The sequence below is a fragment of the Phyllostomus discolor genome, chromosome 10 (assembly GCF_004126475.2).
Source record: "Phyllostomus discolor isolate MPI-MPIP mPhyDis1 chromosome 10, mPhyDis1.pri.v3, whole genome shotgun sequence".
NCBI lineage: Eukaryota > Metazoa > Chordata > Mammalia > Chiroptera > Phyllostomidae > Phyllostomus > Phyllostomus discolor.
The window spans coordinates 90541880-90565359 of record NC_040912.2 but is presented as its reverse complement, the minus strand read 5'-3'; the positions used below and the strand labels follow the sequence as shown (position 1 = coordinate 90565359).

The 23480-nt window shown below is 66.2% G+C and overlaps 1 protein-coding gene, 1 long non-coding RNA gene and 1 other non-coding gene across 3 annotated transcripts in view; 2 read left to right on the top strand and 1 right to left on the bottom strand.

The window, feature by feature from the left end:
- Window positions 1-1434: 1434 nt before the first annotated feature.
- LOC118497219 lies at window positions 1435-1793 on the top strand. Its single transcript, XR_004899753.1, has 2 exons — window positions 1435-1545; window positions 1599-1793. It is a non-coding gene; the product is annotated as an uncharacterized LOC118497219 (long non-coding RNA).
- A 310-nt stretch (window positions 1794-2103) lies between these two features.
- SSPOP overlaps window positions 2104-23480 on the bottom strand; it is a 42656-nt gene continuing 21279 nt past the window's right edge. Inside the window, 54 exon segments of the mRNA XM_036010290.1 lie at window positions 2104-2207; window positions 2846-2996; window positions 5043-5173; window positions 5419-5479; window positions 5624-5644; window positions 5646-5720; window positions 5999-6039; window positions 6042-6218; window positions 7020-7066; window positions 7179-7269; window positions 7272-7320; window positions 7408-7534; window positions 7679-7770; window positions 7772-7886; window positions 8036-8174; window positions 8520-8636; window positions 8778-8936; window positions 9120-9398; window positions 9654-9700; window positions 9906-10002; window positions 10005-10029; window positions 10276-10406; window positions 11021-11188; window positions 11534-11557; window positions 11560-11871; window positions 12087-12133; window positions 12219-12371; window positions 12563-12788; window positions 12791-12808; window positions 12885-13016; window positions 13745-13912; window positions 14056-14265; window positions 14757-14912; window positions 15065-15106; window positions 15720-15803; window positions 15806-15939; window positions 16098-16258; window positions 17250-17451; window positions 17775-17963; window positions 18080-18176; window positions 18476-18676; window positions 18891-19067; window positions 19155-19346; window positions 19455-19501; window positions 19945-20065; window positions 20068-20107; window positions 20969-21019; window positions 21021-21049; window positions 21186-21288; window positions 21290-21357; window positions 21485-21650; window positions 21652-21680; window positions 21825-21877; window positions 22552-22648. Of these exon segments, the coding sequence (XP_035866183.1) occupies window positions 2185-2207; window positions 2846-2996; window positions 5043-5173; window positions 5419-5479; window positions 5624-5644; window positions 5646-5720; window positions 5999-6039; window positions 6042-6218; window positions 7020-7066; window positions 7179-7269; window positions 7272-7320; window positions 7408-7534; window positions 7679-7770; window positions 7772-7886; window positions 8036-8174; window positions 8520-8636; window positions 8778-8936; window positions 9120-9398; window positions 9654-9700; window positions 9906-10002; window positions 10005-10029; window positions 10276-10406; window positions 11021-11188; window positions 11534-11557; window positions 11560-11871; window positions 12087-12133; window positions 12219-12371; window positions 12563-12788; window positions 12791-12808; window positions 12885-13016; window positions 13745-13912; window positions 14056-14265; window positions 14757-14912; window positions 15065-15106; window positions 15720-15803; window positions 15806-15939; window positions 16098-16258; window positions 17250-17451; window positions 17775-17963; window positions 18080-18176; window positions 18476-18676; window positions 18891-19067; window positions 19155-19346; window positions 19455-19501; window positions 19945-20065; window positions 20068-20107; window positions 20969-21019; window positions 21021-21049; window positions 21186-21288; window positions 21290-21357; window positions 21485-21650; window positions 21652-21680; window positions 21825-21877; window positions 22552-22648 (6092 nt within the window). The 3' untranslated portion in view covers window positions 2104-2184.
- Window positions 3863-3999, top strand: LOC114508259. Its single transcript, XR_003685507.1, has one exon. It is a non-coding gene; the product is annotated as a small nucleolar RNA SNORA2/SNORA34 family (small nucleolar RNA).

Sequence of the window (23480 nt, the reverse complement as noted above, 5' to 3'; positions counted from 1 at the left end):
GGATAAAGCAGCGGCTTTAATCCCCTTCTGAGGCACCACACTGAAATGAGGTTCAACCTCCACCGGTGCTTGGGAGCCTCCCAAAGAAGGGAGGCACGGAAGTATGAGCAGTAAGTGCTGCCCAGCCAACAGGTTACTGCCGGAGATTCGCAAAGTAACTAGCTCACAGGCCAGCGGTGCAAACACCAGAGGAGGAGGGTGGCAGGGAGTGGAGGCCCACAGGCCTGGGGGTCACAGGGTCCCTCGGAGCCAGCGTTGCCCCCATCCTTCCTCCCAGCAGTGGGACCACAGATCATGCTTACTTCGTAGGGTTTTTTCGTCTGAAAAATACATCACTGTAGCTTGTGGAGGGGAAGAGAAGCTTACACAAGGAATAACTTCTCTAACTCCATGTCCTTCCCAGTCTTTCCAGGGAAAACCCACAGCGTCAGAATAACCTCATTGTCCTTTTTCTCTCTTTTGCTTGTGGGGAGAACCCTCCGGGTTTGTCCAAGCGACTGAAGTGAACGCGGCAGGAGGGCTCCGGAGGAAAGGGGTCCTGTCACACGTGTGCTCATACTTCCAGCCTCTCGCTCAACATAAGTCACAGATCACAAACAGTAAAGGAACAACAGGATGTTTTCTTTTTTTAATAATTTTTTTCAGATTTTATTTATTTATTTTTAGAGAGGGAAGGGAAGGAGAGAGAGAGAGAGAGAAACATCCATGTGCGGTTGCTGGGGGCCGTGGCCTGCAACCCAGGCATGTGCCCTGGCTGGGAATCGAACCTGCGACACTTTGGTTCGCAGCCCGCACTCAATCCACTGAGCCATGCCAGCCAAGTCAGAAGATTCATTTTTGTTGTTTAAAGCCACCTGGCCTCGGTACCTCATCGTGGGAGCCCGAGCCAGCGAAGAGAGGAGAGGAGGAAAGCTGTGGCTAGGCAGGCCGACTGAGCATCAGAAACAGCCTGAGCACAGCTGGAGAGGCGGGTGCGTGGCGCGTGCGTGGACGGCGTGTAGGGCAGGGAGTTACGGGAAGTGACGCTGAGGAGAGGGATACACCGGGCTGGATGTGGAAGGCATTCTGGCTACGTTAGGAGTTTTAAGTGAGTTGCAAGCTGGTGGACGGTGTAGGCAAGTTTGCAGTTTAGTTGGATCAGTCCTGTTGCAGAGTGGGAGGTGAACTTAGAGAGGAGAAGAGTAGAAGAGAGAAGACCAAACTCTATACATACATACTTGCTCTGCTTTCTTCTCTCCTGTTCTTTAAACTTCTATAAAATAATAATTATAACAATGCATCATTTAGCTGTTTATATATGGATGTAATGTGAATGATAATAATAGTACAAGTAATGTGCAGTGTCATGCAGAAACCTTAAGTGTGCAACGCGATGTATTTTGACACGTGTACCATGTGGCCCCCACACGGATCAGATCCCGTCATTTCCAGGACCCCAGAGAGCTCCGTGGTGGCCCTCTCAGCATGCGTTCCTGGAGGCAAAACTACAGAAAGTGAAGAAGCCATTATTGTAAAGGTCCCAAGAAAATTAACTATAGGAAGCAGGTGTGGTTGGGGATACAGGTGTGGTTGGGGATACAGGTGTGGTTAGGAAGCAGGTGTGGTTGGCAGAGGGTACCAGAGGGTGGGGCGAGAACATGTTCTATCGCTGGACCTCCATGGTGGTTACCCAGATTTTTAAATAATTATTCATTAAATTGTACGTTTACGTTTTATGTGATTGTAGGCATGTGTGTTTTAAATCACAATTCGAAATTGTGAGTAAAAATAAAACATAGTTTTTAAAAATTGTACTAATATGTATTGCCATACTGATTGTGAAATATTTGGGTATCACCCCTGTGTAGGCCCCGAGCAACCATTTTCCACTACATAACCCTGCCCGCACTAGCGGTGTCTGGCAGCAGAGACCTGCAGAATTCGTATTCGACCCCTCACAGAGGAGGAAAAGCGGTCCCCAGGAGACAGCCCAGGGCGCAGACCCGCCCTTCCTGCCCCGCCCCCGCCCATGCAGACTCGGACTCGAGCTGGCTGCCAGTGTTACTTTATTTGGGAAAGTAACACCCATCCACTCTGGCACCAGGCAAGGAGTGGATGGGTGGGCAGGGGAACGGTTGGGGGGGGTCACCGTCCTTGAGCCTGGCGATCCCGTGCGGGCCGGGGCAGCCTCATGCAGCGGAGCCATCAGCGCTCTGAGAAATCACCTCCTGGATGTACAGTGAGAGGGAGCTGTGTCACCGGAAGAGGCAGCAGAGGGGTCAGGCCGGGAGGGGAAGGGGCTGGAGAGGGCAGCCGGAATACGCTGGCAGAGGAGGAAGCACCAGCCGCCAGGGAAAAGCACGGAGCCAAAGCGAGCTCTCGCCCTGCGCTCCAGCCAGGTGGCGCCCAGTGTCAGCGGCCTTCCGTTGCTTCCCCTCTGCCACTCAGCGTGGCCTTGGATTATCATGCAGCAGTACTAACACGAATCGGGCACTGCCAGGCCCTTTACACGCTGGCCTCCCCGAGTCCTCCCAGCCCATGAGGTCAGGGAGGCTCAGCAAGGCGGGAAAGAGAAGACCTGGGATTTGAACCAGGTACCACTGACTCCTGGCACCCAAGCTCACAGAGGACGGGTGAAGAAATCGACAAGGATGCTGACAGGGGAATAAGTGGATCGGAAGAAATCAAGTAATAAAAATCCAGAGAGGGGCTGTGTGGGGTAGCCTTACCTGGCTCAGCATGCGGCACCCCCCGCCCAACCCCCGCCCGCCTTGCGCCTTGCGCAGTACCAGTCAGGGCCAGACCGCAGATGACCCCGCCCAGCTGCCCAGGCTCCGCCCCGGCCAGGAGCCCCAGCCAGACCCACCCTGGCAGGCGCTGCACTGGCAGCTGCGGATGACGGGCAGCAGCACCAGCTCCGTGCGGCCGCCGGGACAGCGCAGGTTCAGGACGCGCACGGGGTTCTCGGGGTCCAGGCGGTAGCTACAGCACTCGCACTGGCTCTGCAGGTAGGGCTCCTGGCGAGAGGGCGTGGCTGAGCAGGAGCGGGGCCCAACGGAGTTTGCCCAACCACCTTGGTTTCCTCCCTTGGCCTTTCCACCCGGGAGAGAGGCTGGGTACCCCTCACCAAGCAGGGCGATGGGGGGCCTGCAGGAGGGCCATATCACCACAAAGCCCACCCCCTCCAAGAAGCCCCCCTCCTGCACTCCAGCCCCCACCTGTCTGAGCATCCAACCAATTACAAGAATGCTTGCAAGGTGCCCATCACTAAATCCAGGCAGAAGGGGGGAACCATACAGCCTCTACGACAAAGGGGCTCACAGTCCAGTTGGACGGACAGACAATAATATGTGAAACCACAGACAACGAAGCCCCAACCGCAGTTCTGATCCAGGGTACAAAGTGAGTTCTCACTGCCTACGCAGACCCCGCCTGTCTCTATGAGATATAGTAACTCTGTACAAGTCCCACTGATTTACTTGTATGTATAATTCTACTTAATTTTGACACTAGATAATGCATTCATAATTTACCAAGTTTAAAAACTACACAAAGATTTTCTAAAAACTATAAAAGAGCCCTGGCTGGTGTGGCTCCGTTGGTTGGAGCATCATCCTGTAAACCGAAAGGTGGTGGGTTCAGTTCCCGGTCAGGGCACATGCCTGTGTGGCAGGTTCTGTCCCTGGCTGGGGCTCTTGTGGGGCAACTGTGTGCGAGGGGCAACAAATTGATGTTCCTCCCCCCTCTCTCCCTCCCTTCCCTTTTGAGCATGTCCTCAGATGAGGATTAAAAAAAAAAAAACCTATAAAAGATTCAGTTTTCCAAAAATCTCCCTTTGACTTCTACCCATCACTCATCTTTCCTCCCCAGAAAAAAATGTCTTTTGGCCCTGAGTCAAGGCCAGCAGCTGGCTGAAGCTGCTGGTTTCATGCAGGAGCCCAAAGCATTGTCTTTCTGTGGTCTGTTGGCCATTTCAGAACTTAGGGAATGTGATGGTCAATTCACTGGGAAGAAACATCTGGGTAAACATTTAAAAATTTTTTTAATTAAAAAAATGTCTTGAGCCCTGGCTGGCATAGCTCAGTGGATTGAGTGCGGGCTGCAAACCAAAGTGTCGCAGGTTCGATTCTCAGTCAGGGCACATGCCTGGGTTGCAGGCCATGACCCCCAGCAACTGCACATTGATGTTTCTCTCTCTCTCTCCCCCTCCCTTCCCTCTCTAAAGATAAATAAATTAATCTTTTAAAAAATGTCTACTGTCTTTCCTCAGTCCCATGTTTTAAAAATTCCAAGACTGGTTCCCAGGAGGCACAGCAATCGGCCAGAGGGGCGGGGGAGAGGCCCAGGGCCGAGGAGCAGGCGGGAAGGATGCCTCTGCCCTCCGGGGATGGATGCCTCAGGTGGACCAAGGCAGGGCGGAGCCAGGGCTCCGTTCAGGCCAGGGTCCTGGCAGGACAGAGCTGGAGCCACACACAGGTCTCCAGGCTGAGGGCCAGGGGATTCGGGGTGGGCACAGGGCCCCTGAGAAGGCCCGAGCCAGGAGCAGGGGCAGGGCCTTCTGGGTCCCGGAGAGCCCCCACAACACGGAGCTCCGTCCATCTTCCCGGACGTGCTCATAAATGTCCGGGAGGAGGCTCTACGCACAAAGACCACCCCTCCATGCTGTCACTCACTGGACAATGGGCTCTGAGGTCAGGACCTATTTAGCCCCTCTGTGCCCTTCTTCAGTGGGGTCCTGGCTTGCTTGCCTCGAGGGGCCCAGTGGGCAGACGGCATGCTGGGAACTGCACGGGGCCGCAGCAGGAGAGGGCAAGGGGGCTCCCTGGAGAGGCAGAGGTGCACCCCGGGCTCCGGAGCCCCACCCTGACGCAGGTCTCCAGGCCAAGCAGCAGGTGTGGGCCAGACCTTGGTGAAGACTTGCCCCGGCTCTGATCCCCTGTCTCCCCAGGAGATCGGCCATGTCCCCTGGGTCCCCTGAGTCCCCTGGGCTTGGCTGGGTCCTGTGCTTGGGGGCCAGGGCCGAATGGACTCCCCTGGGCCTGCAGAGTGGCCCCCGTGCTGACCTCAGGCAGGACGTTGGTGCTGGATGGGCAGTGCCCACAGCAGTAGCTCACTTCCACCTGGTCCAGGTAGCAGGGGCCCTTGGTGAGGTTCCGGAGCTCCATCAGGTGCCGGCAGGAAGGCGACTGCTCCTCTGGGGGGCGGGGCAGACGGGAAAGGCCGCTGGGACTCTGTGTGCCCGGCGAGCGTGGGTCTGAGGGGGGCATGTCGGGGTGGGGGCCCGGCACTACGGTGCCGCACTGGGGCCCTTGCTCTGCTCATTCCCCAGGCGGCCAGGGCGGGGGAGGTGGGCCTCCGGAGGCAGGCGCTGGAGAAGTTTGGGAGAAGGGCCCAGAACGGGGAGAGGAGCAGCAAGTGACGCCCCAGTCCCCTCCGTACCCGGAGTCGCCCGGCGGCACGTGGGGCAGCAGCTCCCTAGCTCCTGCACGGTCACCTCGCCCTGCAGAAGCAGAGGCCCCAGTCCACTCAGGAGCTCGGCCCCACGCCCGTGTGAGCCCTGAGACCAGCCCCTGGGGACAGAGCCAGGGAGGAGCCCGCAGGGCCACTCTGAGAGGGTGGGCAGGCTGCAGTTACAAGCAGGTACCTGGGCACAGGTGAGGGGGGGGGCAGCGCCGGGTGCAGACGCTCCTCCCACGGAGGCAGTGGCAGCTCTCACAGACCTCCTGCCATTCGGCTCCGGGCTGGGGAGAGGGGCGGACACGCTCCCTCAATCTCCATCTCTCAGTTCGTAGACTTTTCTACAACACCACCCACCCTTCAGCCCGGCCTGGGGGCCTAGCCAGGGCACAGAGCCGGCACCGGAGGCAGCCCGAGTGTTCCAGGGGGCAGGTGGGCCTTGGCGGCCCAGAGACTGACCCACGTGTGGCCCTAGGCCCTAGAAGGGGGACGGGGGGGGGGGGGGAGGGGCGGAACCGGGTTGAGAAGGCGCAGGTGGCACAGAGGAGCCGAGGGGCCTCACCGGGTGGGGGCGCCCGCGGTGCCAGCACTCGCAGAGATGCACGTAGTCACGCAGGGGCCTGCCTGGCTCCGGAGGAGCCCCCGCCGGCACACGCACCCCGGGGCCTGGCCCGCAGCGCAGTGGCCCTGCGTCTCCGAGGCGTTCAACTCCAGCACTGTCCGCTCGCAGGGCCCCAGCTCCCCAGGGGCCACCTGCTGCCACACCTCTCCAGGGGGACACTCTGCTGGGGAAGACCACCCCCCCCCCACCACTCTCATCAGCCCTGGGCAAAGCTTCGGCTCTCCCCTGTCCCACACAGGGTGCCCCCGGCATCCCCTCTCCCCTCCCCAGCGCTGTCTACTGAGCTTCAGCAGCTTCCAAACTTCTAGGCCTCCAAACACCCCACATGCACCCTCGCAAATACTAGTGAGGCCCAGCGCAGGTGTCACCTCCTCCAGGAAGCCTCCCCTGACCTGTCCTGTCTACCCGACCTCCCCTGCTGCAGCACCAAGTTCACATCCTGTGGGTGCTGCTTGCTTGTCAGGGAGCCAGAGGCTGTCTCCTCGCCCCCACCTGTCCTGGTGGGGGGAGTCTGCCCTCAGCTACCAGGTTTGGGGTACCCGGGGCTCTCCATGCTTGTGTCCCTGAATCCACACGGAGCCCCGTGAGGCAGAGCTGGGCACACGTGGGCCCTGGGCAAAGGCCTGTGGACCCCGATCACACAGGGGTGACACAGCCCAGGGCAGACACCTCCACCTGGAGACCGCTGAGCTGTTTCAGCTCACCCTCTGCACCTCATCTGCGGGGAAAGGACCCCCCACGTCCTGTGTCACTCACAGCCCTGGGAGGGCACCCGGGCGTCCTTCCCCCCCAGCATCCCGAGGACACCGGGCAGGGAGGGGTCAGTGTGGGCAGACGAGGGAAGGTGCTTCCTTAAGGCAGCGGCTTCGCCTAGGGGTGGGCAGGACCCTCTCCCCTCCTCAGCGCCAGCCCAGCCACGGCTTTGGGGGACCAGATGGGACCCGGAAAGCCCACACCTCACCCTGACAGCCGGCGAGGGAGCAGTTGAAGGTCCCCCCTTGGCAGACACTGGGAAAACAGGAGCAGGAGGTCAGAGCCTCCCACGCCCTCCTCCCTTCCCCACCCTCGGCACCCAGCCCTCCACGCCCGCCCCAGCCCAGCCCCCGAGCCCGGCCCTCACCAGCAGGTGCAGTTCTGAGTGAGCACAGTCCCTGGGGGCAGCTCCTGGGCCTGCTCTTCGAGGGTCAAGGTGAGGCCCCAGGGCAGAGAGAGCGGGTGCAGGGGCACTCAGCGGGGGGCACGCACGTGCCGTTGTGCAGCAGCTGGGGCAGCACGGGCTCCAGTCACACTCGGACCACTGCCTCCCCCCACCCTCCCCGTGGGAGTCAGGGCACAGCACCCACACCCACCTGCCCTCCGGGGCAGCCACAGCCAAGCCGGCACGGCTCCTGCACACAGAGGGCGCCAGGCCAAAGATGCGAGCAGAGGTGTGGGCACGAGGTGGCACAGGGGCTGGGCACCTGGCCGGGGGGCACTCTGGCGGGGTGGGGGGGCGCACAGATCGTGAGGTGGACTCTCAGGGAGGCTGCTACCCGTACCAACCCGCCACCCGCCAGCTGGGACGGGGCCTGGGCGCAGCGGCCCTGGAGGGAAGGACAGGCCCCATGGTGGGCGGGGCACTCACCGGGGCAGGGCTGCAGGTTGCACTCCTGCCGCTGCTCTGTGTCCTGGGCCCGGCAGGGCGCCCCCCCAGGACTCTCCTGGCAGCTCCTGATGGCGCTCCCGGGTGCCCCCACCACAGGGAGCCGAGCAGCGGCTCCAGGCTGACCAGGGCCCGAGGACTGGACACTCACGGTGCGGGCACTCCAGGGACCCGTTGACACAGGTGCTGCGGACAGGGGTGTGCAGAAAGGGCTCAGCGGCCGAGTCTCGGTGAACAGAGCCTTCGGTCCCCAGCAACGCCCACCGCCCTGAGGCGCCTGCCCGGAGCCTCCCACCCCCCGCACGCTCCCCCACAGCCACTGGCGGGCAGCATACCAGGTTTTGCAGTCCAGCTGCACCGCCTCGGCTGGGGCCAGCACCCAGGAGGCATTGGGGCTGGGCAGGCCACAGCGGCAGGAGGAGATGGGCACGCAGCGCCCGTCCTGTACTAGCTGGCCAGGGGGACAACGGCAGCCTGGGGGGGGTGGGAGGACAAGCAGGACTCGGTGCTCGGGCTGGCGCCCACAGCCGATCCCTTTGGATGCCGGATGGAGTCCACAGCCTCGGGCTGGCACGGAACACCCTTCCCCCTGCAGCCCGCATGGACTGGTCTCCACACTACCTCCCGTCGCCGCACTAGCCTCAGCCCATCCTGACCCAGGTCACTCTGGGCAGGACCCCCCGCTGGTTGCACAAGTGACCTCTGCTGCAGCTGTCCGCCCCGCCCCCGGGTCACGTGTTCTCGGGGGGCGGGAGGGAGGGAAGCAGGCCTGGGCTCCCCCAGAGTCCCCAGGCCGGGTTGTGGGCGTCGGCTGGCCACCTGGGCGGCATGGCCCCTGCAGACACTGCACGCGGTCCCAGAGGTCGGCACAGCTCCGAGGACACTGGTTGGCGCAGTCGGGGGTGGACACGGCGTCCTGGGCCTCGCAGCTCTCCCCTGAGGACCAGAAGGCAGGACGTCCTGGGACCCCAAGGACATGCCCCGCCTCCCAGGGGCTGAGGCGCGTCCCTTTCAGGGGCTGACCCGAGTGCCGCGGTCCCCGTCCCCTGCTCCAGAGGCCGCGGCGCCAGGGGTTACCTGGGCAGGGCCCCGGGTTGCAGCTCTCGGTCTGAGCCCAGGGTCCCCAGCAGCCTCCCCCGGGGGGGTCTGCTGCCTCTCTCCAGCGCAGCCGGAACCCCCCACCGCAGGGCACCTCGCAGGAGCTCCAGGGCCCCCATGGGCTCCACTGGCACGGGTCTGGGGAGATAAAATGGAAGTCAGTGCCCAGGGCCCACCGCTCTGCCTCCTGCTCCCACCCGAAGGCCGTGGGCTCCCACCCGGTAGCCAGCTGGTCGGGGGGGGGGGGTGGCAGGTCAGCTCACTGTCCGGCCACCAGATTGAACGTGGCCCAGCCTTGCCCGGCCCGGCCCCTCCCGTTACCAAGGCAGGCTCCGGGGTCCGGGCAGAGGCGCTGCTGGCTGAGCGGCACGGTGCAGAGGCCCGGGTCCCCAGCCCACGGCCTGCCTGTCTCAGGGTCCAAACAGAGGCGGTGGCGGTGCTGCTCCGAGGCCAGCAGGGGGGCCGAGGCTGGGGCAAGGCCGGCTGGGTGCTGGGGCCACCGCTCCTCTAGGGCCGTCCTGGAGGCAGGGGCCAGGACGCTGAGGGGCAGGCAGGGCCCGCAGGGCGACCACTCGGACCAGCCACTCAGAGGCAGAAGACCTAGGACGGGCAGCGAGTGGGCACCTTGACAGTGACCTTCCCCAAACCCAGCGACCCCGGTGCAGAGGGAGGGAGGGAGGAGCGCGGGTTGCCACCAGGAAGGCCGAGGGAGGGATGTGGGAGGGCAGGGTAGGGTGGCCCACCACGCTGGCTTGTTTGGGACAGTCCCAGTCCCATCACTGAAGGCTCCAGGTCCCAGAAACACCCCCGGTCCCAGGCGAAGGGGGACAGCAGGTCTCGCTGGCCCAGAGTTACCTTGGCAGCCCCCGCTGGTGCACTGCAGCTCCCCGCGCTGGCATTCGCTGTGGGAGGGGTCGGTCAGGTGGGGGCTCTGGGCGGCAGGGCCCAGCCCAAGGCAGCGGGTGAGGCAGGGGGCTCCAGTCGGGGTGGCCTGAGCTCTGGGCGCACTGGGAGCTACAGGAAGCGGGGCTGAGCCCCCAAGGCCGAGCTTGGCCCCCTCCCTAAGCCTCTCCCTTCTGACGCCGCCTCCCCCGCCCCTTCGCTCACCACTCTTTGCAGCCCAGCCGTAGGCGGTCCCCAGGGGCCAAGGTCACCCTGGCGCCTTCTCCTGAGATGTGCTGGCAGCTGCACTGCTCCGGGGGACGCAGCCCCCCGCCTGCTCCAGCAGTCCCTGTGTGAAAGGAGACGCGAGGACTGTGGGACGGTCATCCACGCATCCTGTGGCCAGCACCGTGCCTGGCCCACGTCGCTGGGCGAGGATGGGCGGAGGGCCACGGCCGGCTGGACGGCTGTGACGAGGCACACGTTCGGAAGGCCTGGAGCAGAGGGGTCACTGGGGGCGGCATGCAGGGGAGGAGGTCTGGGGGTGTGGACCGAGGGCCTCCTTCTGGGGCGTCTCCCCGGCCCCCGCCCTCACCTCGGGGCAGTAGCAGCCAGGCTGGCAGGGCGGCAGGTCCTGGCAGAGGGTGCGGCTCAGGTGTGTGGCACAGAGCCCGGCGCAGGGGGAGCCGCAGGCCCGGAACTGGAAGGGGGGCGTGCAGCCGTCCTCTGGCGGGGGAGGGGGAGGCAGACACGCTGCTGCTGGGGGGCAGCGCAGAGGCACCCCCCACCCCCCGAACCCATCGAGCTCCTTGGAGTCACCGGGGAAGAGAGCAACACTGTCCCCTGCCGTGTGTACGTAAGACACCGTCACCCATCCAGCCGCCCCTCAGCCCTATGGGTGCCCTCAGGGAGGGGGCCGGGCACTGGGGAGAGCTCAGAAGCTGCCTGGAGGGTGGGCTGTGGGGCGTCAGGGGCCTGGCGGGTGCTCAGGGACTGGCAGGTAAAGGATTGGGGGGGGGTAGAGATGGAGGCGGCTATGATGGGATGGGAGGCGGCAAGACCCGCCGCACGTGGGCCAAGCCACAGCTGGGCCGGTCGAGGTGAGGTCCCAGGGAAGCCCCCGCGGTGGGGTGGGGAGGAGCAGCTCTGACAGGAGAGTAGCTGTGGGTGCAGCAGGGCTGCCAGAGGCAGGGGCCAGCGCGGGTGCCGAGGTCAGGGCAAGTGCTCCGAGGTCCTGGGGACGCAAAGGTGTGTCCCACGGGGAGCTGGGAGTCCCAGTGGGGCCCCCGGGAGGCCCCTCGGGGTTCGGCTCCCCGGCTTCTCGCTCCTGGGGGCCTCACCAGAGCAGTTGCCGACGAGGCACGGCCGGAAGTGGCCGTCCAGCTGTGTGCAGGGGGCGCCGGCCCCCTTCCCTCCGGGCGCCGGGCTCTGGTGGCGGTAGCGCTGCTGCACCGGCACCCGGCGCGAACACCGCGTCCAGGGGCTCCAGCTGCCCCACACGCAGTCCTCTGGGGGCCAAGGTGGGGTCCCCTCTGGGCCCCCCTGGCCTCTCTCCCACCCACCCCCACCTCATCCAGGCCCCGGCCAACACCCTGCGCAGGGAAGGGTGGAAGGACGCCAAGAATTCAGAAAGGTCCTGGCTGGGTTCCTGCCACTCAGTTGCCAGGGTCCCACCTCAAAGGGCTTTGCAGGATGAACTGGTAGCAAGAGGGAAGGGACTCAGCAATATAATGGGGAGGAGCAGGTACAGATGCACTTTAGGGGGATGCTCTGGGGTGTGGGGAAACACCTGCTATTCCCTGAACCTTCCCAGGTGGGGAGACAGGGTGGGCTCCCCTCCCGGGCACACTCACCCACGCAGGGCCCCAGGTAGCACCCTCCGGGCGCAGGAGGGTGCCACTGCAGGCGGGGTCGGCCTCGGCCAGCGGGCAGGGGCAGACCCCGGAGCGGGAAGCCAGGCCGGGGCCACAACTTCGGGAGCAGGGCCCCCACGGGCCCCAGGAGCAGGCCTCCAGCGGCCCCCCACAAGGCTGCCACCTGCAGCGCCGGGTCTGGGTGTCGGGACCCAGGCACAAGGGCCCCCCGTGGGGAGCGGCTGAAGCCTCGCAGACCCGGGTGCGAACCTGGTTCCCACCTCCACAGGAGACGGGACAGCCAGACCAGGGGGACCACGGTGTCCAGGCCCCGGGCACTGCGGGAGAACACAGGGGAGGTCAGAGGGACTGGGGGGCAGTGAGCAAAGGCCCCGGGGCTGGTCGGGCGGGGACTTGGTGGCTCAGGGCAGCGGAAGCTGAGATGGGGAGAGAGACACAGGACACGGAGCAAGAAAACCACCAGCCAGGCAGGAGGCTGGCGGGGTGGGGAGAGGTGGGGTGGGGAGAGGCAGGACCCCCCGAAACCCCAGACCTGCGCAGTGGGTGTCGTCACACAGCACGCCCTCCGGGGTGCAGGAGCTGCGGGAGGAGGGGTCCGACTCAGGGACGCTCCTGCCGTCCCGCAGGCCGGCACAGCCCACCCCGCCCCCGCCCCTGGGCTTACCACTGCTGGCACTCGCCCTGCCCCCAGCTGTCCCCCAGGGAGCGAGGGTGGCTCCCGTGCAGGCACAGGGGTGGGCACGGGGGCTGAGAGCAGGGCTGGCTCTGGGACTGCTCCTCCCGACACTCGGGCGCCCACGAGCCGGAGGTGGAGGACCTGGGTGGGGCCAGGGCATAAAGGTGGCCAAGGTCAGGCAAGGGTGACCAGGGACAGAAGCTGGGGGCCAGGGCACCAGATGGGTGCAAAGCCACCAATGGCAGGGGGGTCCAGGAACACTATACTAAAGGAGGAACCAGGGACCCGCGGTGGGGAGGGTGGACACCGGCCAGCCCAGCCCAGCCCCGTACCAGAAGCGGCTCTGCTGCCCCCCAGGCCCACAGGAGCGGCTGCAGGGGCTCCAGGCGGACCAGCGGCTCCAGGCGCAGTGGGCGGGCGGTGGGCGGGGCTGAGCCTCGCAGGAGAGCCGTCCAGCCCGGCACGTGCAGTTGCCGCAGGCGTCCTGGTGCCGGCTCCCATGGGCCCAGCTGTGGCCCTGGGCGTCCGTGCACTCGCAGTGCCCGACCGGCACGCAGCGCCGTCCTGCTCCAGCGAGCCTGCGGGAGGCGGCCCTCCAGAGCTGCACCGGCACCCGGGGCCCCGCCACCGCCCCGCCGAGCCGCCCTGCCGTACCCTCAGGGCAGCGGCAGCCCGGCTGGCAGGCCTGGTCCTCCTGGCACACGATCCCCTCCTGCAGGTCCGAGCAGCGGCGGGGGCAGTGGTTGGCACAGCTGACCACCTCCATGCCTGCCGGGCAGCCGGCCTCTGGGCAGAAGGGGAGGGGCTGGGGTCAGGCGGGCCCTGAGCCCCGGGAGCGCCCTCAGCTCTGTGAAGGCTGCGTGCCCATCCTTCTCCCCGTGCTGGTGCCCGTGGACACGAGAGGACACTGGGGCTCTGGGACCGGGACATTCTGAGCTGGCAAGAGTCCCTCTCACTTAGCCTGATTCCCAGAAAAGCTTGTTGAGCTGAACTGAATTCGTGCATCTAAAAAACCAACCACGAAGGAGCCATCTACATCGTCCCTTGTGTGTGTGGCCCCTACATCTGTGTTCCTCCGGGGGACAGCGGGGATGTCCATGTGTGGTGGCGGGGGTGGGGGGGCGTCCCGGTGGAGACGGTGGGCCCCAGAGAAACCAGGGTCCCCAGGCCAGGGAGCTCGGGCGGAGCGACGGCAGACAGAGCTGAAGCTCGGGGCGGGGGGCAGGGGTTACAGCCTGTCCGGCTCGGTCGGTCCACATCCCAGGGACCATCACCCTGAAACCCTCCTGCAGGAGCTGGAGGGGGCAGGGGGCGGGGGCGGGGCAGGAGGGCAGATTCCAGCAGCTCTTCCTGGGCCACAGGGAGTCCTCACCCAGCACCCAGATCCCGGCTCTGCCCCGCTGGTCTGAGATGCCTTAAGTGGACAGAGAGGCGCTGGCCTGTCCCCAACTATATCTCAGTGTCATGGGGCTGAAAGCAGAGGGGGGGGGGGTGGAGAGAGCCCGCCGCCATACCACAGGGCATAGGGTTACAGAGCCGTGCATGGTGCCTCTCCCCGGCACAGGGGGCACCCCCGTTCTTGGGTGGGGGGCTCGAGCAGCGGCGGCTCCTCAGGGACCGGCCGCCCCCACAGCTGCGGTCGCACCAGGACCAGGGGCTCCAGCGAGACCAGCCTCCCGGCACTGTGTGGGACAGAGGAGGGCCGCGTGAAGGGTCTGGCTCAGACAGGGACCCCCCCCGCTGTGTCCCAGGAGCCAGGAGCAGGGTCCCGAGCTAAGATGGCAGGGCCCCAGGGGCCGCTGACGCCAGGGAAGGGCGCCCTCACCTGGGCAGGCGCGGAGGTTGCGGAAGCGGTGCTCCTGGTACGCCGTGAGGATGTCGGGGCACCAGTGCCCGCCGGGCCCCGGGGGGCGGTAGGCCCGCAGGCGGCGCTGCTGGCCCACCCCGCAGCTGCGGGAGCACGGCTGCCACGGGGCCCAGGCGGTCCAGGAACAGTTCCCGGCCACGCAGCCAGGGCCGGGGCACAGGGGCAGCTCTGTGGGATGGGATGGGACGGGCCGAGCTGGAGGAAGCTCAAGTGCGGGCCCCGCCCCAGGGCCAGCTGTGACCTCCTCCAGCCCTGTGGTTCCCCTGCCCGCCCTCCCGTCCTGACACTGGCTGTTGTGTGGCTTTGACAGCTGGGCCTCAGTTTCCCCTTCCTCATGAAGGACAGCAGTGCCAGACTTCAGGGCGGCCAAGGGGTTTGGATGGGACCTGGGGGAGGGTGTCCCATACATGTGTGCGTGAGGGTTTGCTGGAAGCCGGCAGGGCTCCCACCCACTGCTGGGTTGGCAAAGGCCCGGGGCCTGAGTCAGACACGGTCTGTGACCCGCTAGCTGTCAGGCTGAGAGCTCGGTTTGCCTGGGGGGCATGAGGGGCTGGGGTTCGCGGTGGGACACCGGCTGGCCGTTAGAGCAAGCTGTGCGAGGGCAGCTGTGGGAGTCGGAGGGGAGGGTCAGGGTCGGAGGCCGAGGCTGGGGGGCGCACCTGTGCAGGAGGGCAGGTTGCAAGGGCGCTCCTGCGAACTGTCCCCCCCAGTGCAGTTTGCCAGGCAGAGGCGGCGGCGGCTGCGCCAGGCAGGGTGACGGGGGTCTGTGCAGCTTTGGGAGCAGGGGGACCACGGGGACCACGGGCCCCAGCCACCTGGGGAAGGAGAGGGGGCTCCTGATGAGTCAGCCCCGGGGTCCTCCCCTCCCAGGAGGCCGGGTTGGAGAGGGAGGAGACCCCGAGTTTGCTTTTCCCAAAGGGAGGGGTGCAGGGAGTGGGGGACCTGGGACCCGAGGAGTCTGGACTACCTGCAAGGCCTGTCACTGGCTCCACCGTGGACCCTGCAGCCCCTGTGCCAAAGGAAAACTCTGCTCAGGAACGTTTCCCAGCCTGCAGCGCACCAGCGGCAAGCCCGGGGCTGGAGGCCAAGTTCCAAGCCGTCGACGTCCGGTTCGACTTGCTCTCCTGTGGCTGCTCCAGGCCCCACGCACAGCACTTCCTCGTGGTAGCAGGGCCCTTGCTCAAGCTGGTCCTGCTACCTGGCATCCTTTCCCCTCTCATGCTTGCCAAAGTCCTCCTCATTCCTCAAACCCCCTTCGATTGCCTCCTCCAGGAAGTCCTCCTAGACTGTCCCTCTCGGAGAATTCTCAACCTCCCGATCTTCCATAGCACACGCACCCTCCTACAGAGCTCACCACACGCTAATATGGGTTATCAGAACCCCTGGATTCCAAGGTCAGGGACCACAGCACCCCCCCCCCACACACACACAGGATGGTGCGCTGGCAAGAGCGCCAGAAATGTTGGCTGAACAAACCTGACCAGAAAGGGCACAGAGCTGGAAGGCGAGAGGAAGAGAGACCAGAGGCAGCGACAGGACAGGCAGAGACGGGAAAGGACAAAGGGCCAGCCGACATCGACCTGGCCTGTCAGCCTCAGCCCAGCGCCTTCCCTGTCCCTCACCTGGGCAGTCTGGGCTGGGGCAGTACTCAAGGTCCTGCAGGGGCCCGCGGCAGTCCTGGCTGCCAGGAGGCGGCCGAGGGGCGGGCACAGTGGCAGGTGGGTGCGGGTGCCCAGCCCACCGCAGGAGTGAGAGCACGGGCCCCAAGGATCCCAGGGACCGAAGCCATCTCCCTCGGAGCAGTCACCCACGGAGCAAGACAGCTTCCCGTGCACACAGGAGCTGGAGACGGGGCAGGGGGTGAGCGGCAGGGCCGGGTGGACCTCGGCAGGGAGGGGCTTGGGCAAAGGTCCCAGCCCAAAGGGCCAGGAACCAGGGTTAGCCGGGCCAGGTGGGGACAGGGCACCCCAGTGCTCCCGCTCCCCCATCAGCCACCTCACCAGTTGCTGCAGACCACGTGGAAGGTCTGGCCCGAGCCCAGCTCATCTCCGGGCCCGAGGGGCTGAGCCAGGTCCCCCAGGATGGGTGGGCGAGCCCCGGGGTCTGTGCTGGCAGCGCCCAGCCCCTGCAGGAGCGAGGCTGTCAGCACGCAGGGGCACTCCTGGGGGTGGGGGCAGAGGAGAAAGTGCAAGGTCACAGGCGCAGCCAGCGGACGGGTGCCAGGCCCTCTGCACCTGTGCGCATCTTCAGACGGCTGCAGGTGAGGCTCCGGGCCCCAGGAGAGCATTTCTGGGCGCAAGTGGGACCGTTTGCCCGTGTCAGGTGAGAGGCAAGTGACCTGTGGGCTTGACCTGAGCGGGCCAGGCAGCTCAGCCGCAGGGAGCTCTCAGCCAGGACGCCCTGGAGAGGCCCTGACAGGGGCAGGGCCTGGAGGGAGTGTGGGAGGTGGGAGAGCCTCAGCCGGCGCGGGTGTCCGGATCTGCCGGCCGCTGCCTGTGTGATCAGCCGTGTCCCTTCCCTTCCTGGGGCTCAGCGTCACCGCCTCTAAGTCAGGAGGTGGGACCAGAGGCTGCTCTGCCGGTGGCCCTGAAGGCCACAGCATTCTGGAACTCTGGCTGCAGGGAGGCCACCAGTCACTGGCTGCAGGACTCGGGCTCAGTGCTGGGAAAGGGACCCGAGCTCTGAGCAGAGCCAGCACCAGGGCCCACGGTGGGAGGCGAGGCGTCTGGGCCAGGCGGGGAGCAGGTGAGGGGATGCTCTCCCCGCAGGACCAGGGGCGGCGGGGACCCCGCTTCCCTGATGTGGCCTGAATGCCGTGCCCACCGCTGGGATCTGGCAGGAAACCACCTTCCCTGCCCGGAGCTGGACCTCAGGAGCCAAGGTGACTCCTGGCCACACCCCAGTCCGGGGCGGCTCCAAGCTGGAGTCAGGAGCTGGGGGGGATGCAGGGCCCAGGCAAAGCCCCCACTCCCTGGAACGCCCCTCAGTGAGCAGGCCCGGGCAGCAAAGACCACAGGCGGCTCGGGTGCGGAAGGGGCGAGCTGCCCAGAGGCCAGGGGGTCTGCAGAGGTGATGACAGCTGAGAAGGGGGAAAAGGGAGGGCTGGGGAGGGCAGGGGCGGCCCCTGGGCTCCCGGCTGGGTGGGTTCTGACCTGGACGCAGGCCAAGCGGTGCTGGAAGGTGCCTTCGGGGCAGTGACAGCCCTCCTGGCAGCCGGCGGAGAAGCAGGCCACCTGCCCGGCGACGTGGGCGCAGGAGAAGGGGCACCCCTCGCCGGGCTGGCACTCCCGGTACAGACGCCCGGCCGGGCACCCCGCCCCTGAAGCAACGCCCGAGTCAGCGCCCAGCTCCAGCCTTCGTGGCCGGCTTCCACGCCTGCCCCTTCCTCACCCCTGCGCCCATCCCCTCACCCCCAGGGCTGCAGACCACACCTTCCCTGGGCCGGACCCCTCAGGGCCACGTCACAGCCCTTCCCACCGGCTCCCCCACCCTCGGCACCCCTGAATCTGGCTGCGTCCTCCTCCACCTGCCCATCACTGGCCCAGGGAAGGGGCAGCGGATGGGGTGGGCGAGGTCAGGAGGTTCCTGAGTCAGGGTTAAAGACCCAGGTGGGACCCAAACCTAAGTCGGAGGATCGAGCCGGGGTGGGGGGCGGGGCGGGGCTCACCTCCGCAGACCTGGTGTGGCAGGTCCGGCTCTGGCGGGCAGGCCCGGGGCAGGGGGGGCGGGGGCAGCTCCGGGCGCGCAGCTGCTCCCCGCCCCCGCACGGAACGCTGCAGTCCTCCCAGGGGCCCCAGGGGCCCCACTCCCCGGGGCCCGGGCAGCCGCGCACCTCCTGGCACTGCAGAACGCCTGCCACACAGGTGCTGCGGGCGAGGGAGGGATTCAGGAGACAGGGCCCGCCCGTGCCCCCTCCCCCAGGGTCCCCTGCCCCTCGGACACCCCTCTCCGCCCCCGCCCCGCCCCCGTATCCCTGGCTCACCAGTTGTCACACAGCCCAGTCACCACCTCTCCGGGCTCCAGGCTCTCCCAGGAACTGAGCTCGGACCCCACTGCCCGGCTCCGGTTCTGAGGGACCCCTGAGGGCACAGGAGCAGGGGTGGGACCCCAGATGTCTCAGCACCTTCTCTCTGTACCTCCTCCCTCACTGTCTCCTAGCTACCTCCCCATGGGCCTCCACCCCACGGGGCCGGGGTCCTGGACCAGCCCCGACGTGGGGGATGCAGGCAGCGTCGGAAGGGCCAGAGGGTCCGTTCTCATCCTGCGGCCCGGATGGGGCCCCTGGGCAGGGGGCAGGGGGCAGGGGGCGGAGGCGGGGGCATGGGCAGGCCCTGCAGCGCCCGGGGCTCTGTGAATGTGAGGCTGAGGGGGCACTGACCCATGGCTCCGGGCTGGAACTGGCAGCGGCAGTGGGCGGGGGCCACACAGAGGCCGTCCTGGGACAGCTGGCCGGGGGCGCACCCGCAGCTGGGCTGGCAGCCTGTCGGGCCCGGCTGACACAGGCTGCCCGGGGACAGGTCCTGGCAGGAGCGGGGGCAGGGCTGCCCACAGGGGAGAAGAGCCTGGCCTCCCGCGCAGTCTGCGGCAGGACCAGGTGGAGGCGGTGGGTGCCTGAGCCCTCCCGCCACGCCCACCACCTGCTCCAAGCCCCCACCCTGCCCCAGGTCCGTGGGGTGAACCACCTGCCCCTCAAAGGGGGGGGCGCATGAGGGTGTGCATGGGGGGAATCAACGGCCCAGGCAGCTCCCCCCAGCCTCACAAGGGACCCTCCTGGGCCCTGCAAGAGGCCTCACCTGGGCACCGCGTGGAGTTGTCCCGGCAGGGGCGGCTCTGCCTGTGGCCCCCGGGGCAGGGCCTGTCTCCTTCGGCTGTGGGGGGCCAGCTGCACACCCGGCTCCGATGGGACTGCCCCAGGCACGCGTCGCAGGGAGACCACAGCCACGGGCCCCACGGGCCCCAGGCTCCGTCTACTGGGCCGGGAAGACGGAACCACCTGCCTTAGGAGGCCCGGGAGGCCCCCCTTACTGGGACTGGAGGGACTGGTCCGGGTGTCTCACCTGGGCACACACCGGGGTCGGGGCAGGCCTCCCGCTGAAGCTGGGCCCCGGGCTCCCCTGCGTCCTCAGGGCACGGGGACCCTCCGTGCCGAGGAGCAGGACAGGCACAGGCCCGGGAGCGGGTCCTCGTCTGACCCCTGCAGGGCTGGGAGCACGCCGTCCATCCCGACCACGGGCACCAGCCACCGGGCACTGCGGGGGACAATGACAGGGTCTGGGACACAGCCGTCCCTTCCCCGGTCCCAGGCATCTCTGAGAACCTGGCAGCTTCTCCTCACCGCCCTCCGGCCGGGCACGTACCTGGGCAAGGCAGGTCCGTGCAGTTCAGCCTCCCCTCCGAGCAGGTGCTGGGGGTCACACGGGCGCAGGGGGTCAGCGGCAGCTCCGTGCTGCTGCGTCCTCCACACGCACCCCCCTGCACCACCTCACCCCCTCACCCCTTCACCCCCATTCCTGCCGAGGTCTCGGGTCCCCTCCCTGCTCCTCTCAGGGTCCTTCCGGGTGTCCCCTGGGCTCCCTGCTGGCCTCTGGCTGGTGCGTTCTGTGGGGACTGGCCTCAGGCAGTCTGTGCCAACCGGGGACAGAAGTGGAGGAACCACCACACCTGTCCTTTCCCTCAGAGCACACACACAGCTGCCTCAGTTTCCCCACCTATAATCAAGGGACTGGATGCCCATATCTTCTCGAGGACTGTGGGAGTCTAAGGCAGGTCTCTGCTGAGACCTGGGGCTGCTCAGGGGCTCCCCGCCCTCACCCCCGCCCCTGCTTCCCGCCCACACGCCCGCCTCACCAGTAGTTGCAGCCATCAGGCCGGGCCAGCCGTGTGCCGGGAGGGTGCCGCGCCCCGGTCAGCAGGTCCAGGCAGTGGCCGGGCGGCACACACAGGGCCCCGTCCGCACTCAGCACCTGGCCGGGGGGCAGTAGCAGCCGGGCTGGCAGTGCCACATGCAGTGCTGGGGAACCACAAGGGGGGCTGCGGTCAGTGGCAGTGGGGTGCAGAGGGGTGCCCTGGGGAGGCAGGCGTGCAGAGGCTCGGGAGAGAGGGTGAAGCGAGGGGGCAGGCAGGGGTAAGTGGAGGAAGGTGCAATGCCCTGGTTCGGTTCCAGGGTTCTCAACAGTTTATGCCCGAGTGTCCCTCATCACCATCAGAGCTTCCGCCTCGTCCCCTCTGCAAAGCGGGGGCTCAGTGGGGAACCTGGGTCAACGCCCAGGAAGCAAAGCACCTCCAGGGGAACTGGGGAGCGGAGAGGGCGGCCGTTGGGGAAACAGCTGGGACCCTCTGGGGGAGACAGGAGCCAGGCGCACCCCTCCCTCCTCCCTCCTGCCCCCGCCTGGGCCGGGCCCACCCAGCAGACTGCTCGGGACAGGCACCCAGTCGGCACGGCCGCCGCAGGCACTGCCCCTGTCCATGGTCCTGGCCGGACGCTCTCTCACACGCCCGCACGCACGCACACGCACATTCAGCGTCCGTGCACAGGCGTGGTGCTGGGTTTTGGGAAGTAGAACGGAGTGAGTCCCGTGTGTTCATGCCGGTTTTGTGGTGAAACGCTTGACCTGGGCGACGCTGACAGTTTGTAATGGACCTTCACTTGTAATGAACGTGGAACTGAGCGACACTGGCTAAGGTAGTCAAGGGCTGCCAGGTGAGGCTCACTGCCTGAGACTCTCAGGGCAGAAGGAGGAGCTGCCCAGCGGGCACTGACCCCATTCCTGCCGCCACTGCTGGGCTGCCCCGCCCCACCTCGCCCCGCCCCCCCGGAAGTCACCCTCGGGATCAGAGCACAGGTGGGCGTGCCAAGGGGGCCAGGACTCACCACGAGGTCATCACAGGAGCGAGGACAGGGAGGGCCACAGGGGCTAAACTGCGGCCCCTTCTACGGAGGTGCAGTTGGTCACTGCGGGAGAGGGGACAGGAGGGGCCGAGCAGGAGCCGTGTGGGTCACGGAGCTGGCCTGTCTCCTGTAGAGCCTCCTGGAGCTTCCCCGCCTCCGCCCCTCGCCACCCCCCGCCCCGCCCCCGTCTGGCAGGTACCTGGACAGGGCAGGGCCTGGCACGCCTCCCCCTGGGCCCGAGGCCCTTCACAGTAATCCCCCAGGCCCTGGGGTGGGGGCTGGTCGCAGGCCCGAGTGCGGCTCCAGCAGGCCTCCCCCGCAGCTCCGGCTGCAGCTGGACCAGGGTCCCCAAGGACCCCAGCCCCCAGCTCCTGGGGGGGCGGGCAGCAGAGGAAGGAATGTAGGGGTGTGGCTTGGGCAGGGCCGAGGGGCAACTGGTGCACGGTGGTGGGTCTCCCTGGGGCTCGGAGGGACCATGCTGGGTTCCACGGGACTCACGGTCACAGGCCAGCAGGGTGCAGGGCTCCTCCTCGGCCTCGGGGCCGGGGCAAAGAGGCGTGGGCGAGGCCCGTGGGGGCGGCGGCAGCACAGTGCCTGGGAGCCTGGCGCAGAAACGGTGCCGGTGGCACAGGGCAGTGCCGCACGAGGCCGAACACTCACTCCACTGGGGTCCAGGACGACCATGTAGGCGGACCTGGGGGTGCAGAGAGAGACGTAGGGATCCCTCCTCCCTGCCCCCCGACCCGTGGTGAGGACGGTCCCTCCGCGGCCCCAGCGCAGGCCAATCCCGCAGCAGCAATCCCGCAGGGGGCGGAGTCAGGATGGGTCCGGCGCTCACCCTGCTCGCAGGGCCACGAGGTGCAGTTGGTGACGAGCCCAGAGACACAGGAGCTGGAGGAAGAGCAGCAGGGGGTCGGGGTCTGTGGCAGACTCTGCACCGTGTGTCCCCCCCCATTCCCGTTTGAAGCCCCAAGCCCCCAGAGTGTGACCCAATTTGGACACAGGGTCTTTACAGAGATCATCAAGTTCCAGTGAGGTCATTGGGGCGGGCCCTAGTCCCATACGGCAGGTGCCCTTGTACAAAGGGGAAACTGAGGCAGGCAGACAGACAGATGTGCGCAGAGGAAGACGACGTGAAGACAAAGGGAGCTGCCCTTTGACACCCGGTGAGGACAGATGGGAGCGATGCAGCAGGCGGCCAGCCATGGCCGGCTGGCAAACAGGACGGGAGAGAGCCCTCACAGGACAGCCCTCAGGGGCACTCGGGGGGGCTGTTCCATCTTAGGCTTCTGGTCTCCAGGGTGGCGGTGGCTGTCAAGCCACCAGTGGTCACCCCAGCAGTGAGTCAGGTGGGAAGAGAGAAGGCTGGAGGCTGGCGGAGGGTGTAGAGAAGGGGCATGAGCAGGCCTGGCCGAGGAGAGCGGGGCACCGGGCTGGTGGGAAGGAGGCCTCTCCCCGGCTCGCTGAGAGCTGTCGTCTCCTGCCTCGGAGGAGGGACAGCAGGGAGGAGGGACAGCAGGGCCCTGGGGGGCCTACGGGGCCATGGCACAGGGAGGGGGACTCACCAGTTCTCACAGGCACGAAGCACAGCGCTGCCCGGCGGGTGGAGGCGACCCCCGTGGGCGCAGGGGCAGTCCTGGGCGGGCACACACACATGTTGTTCTGGAATCCAAACCCTGCTGTCACCTTCCAGTTTCTGGCCTGGGCTGCGCTCCCCCACCCCCGCCCCGCCCCCGCCCCCATCCGAGCGCAGCACCCCCTTCTCAGACCCCCACCCACTCTCCAACATCATCCATGCTCCTGCCCCAGACATCCGTCCCTGCCCCCTCCTGTCACCGGGGAAGGGTGTGGGGGCCCAGCTTCTGAGAGAAAAGACCGGCTCTGGTGGGAGGATGTGAGGCCGTGCGATCGAATAAATCGGCTGACAAAGCATGACATGCACAGCCCGCACGGCGCCCCCCACACTTCCATCAAAAAATTAAAACCAGACAAAGCCATGTGCACAGGGAGTTTGGACAGATGCCACTAGTATCTCAAATGTTTGAGGGGAAAAAAAAAAAAACAACCCAGCAGGAGTCCTGGAGTGTGCGGGCCAGGCCCTGAGAAAACACTTCACCGTCATAAGCACTCTGATGCCTGAACACATTACTACCCCGATTTTACTGAAAGAAGAAACTGAGGCACACGAATACTCAGGCCAACGTCCCAGAGCCGCTAGTGGAAGAGCCTGATTTGAACCCGGGCCCTTATAACTCCACCACCCCTACCGCATCTTCCAGCTTCCCAACCCTGGTTTCCACCTCCCTCCAGTCTTGAATGGCAAATCGGGACCACCTCCTCCAGGAAGCCCACCCAGACGGACCCAGCCCCCTGCCAGTCTGCACCTCTCCCACAGCTTCCAAAGCTCAGTGTCTGTGTGTGGAGGTGTTGTGAGGGTAGCCCCTGCCCTTTCTCCACAGCATAGCCCAAAACTGAGGCGTGCAGCAGGTGCTCA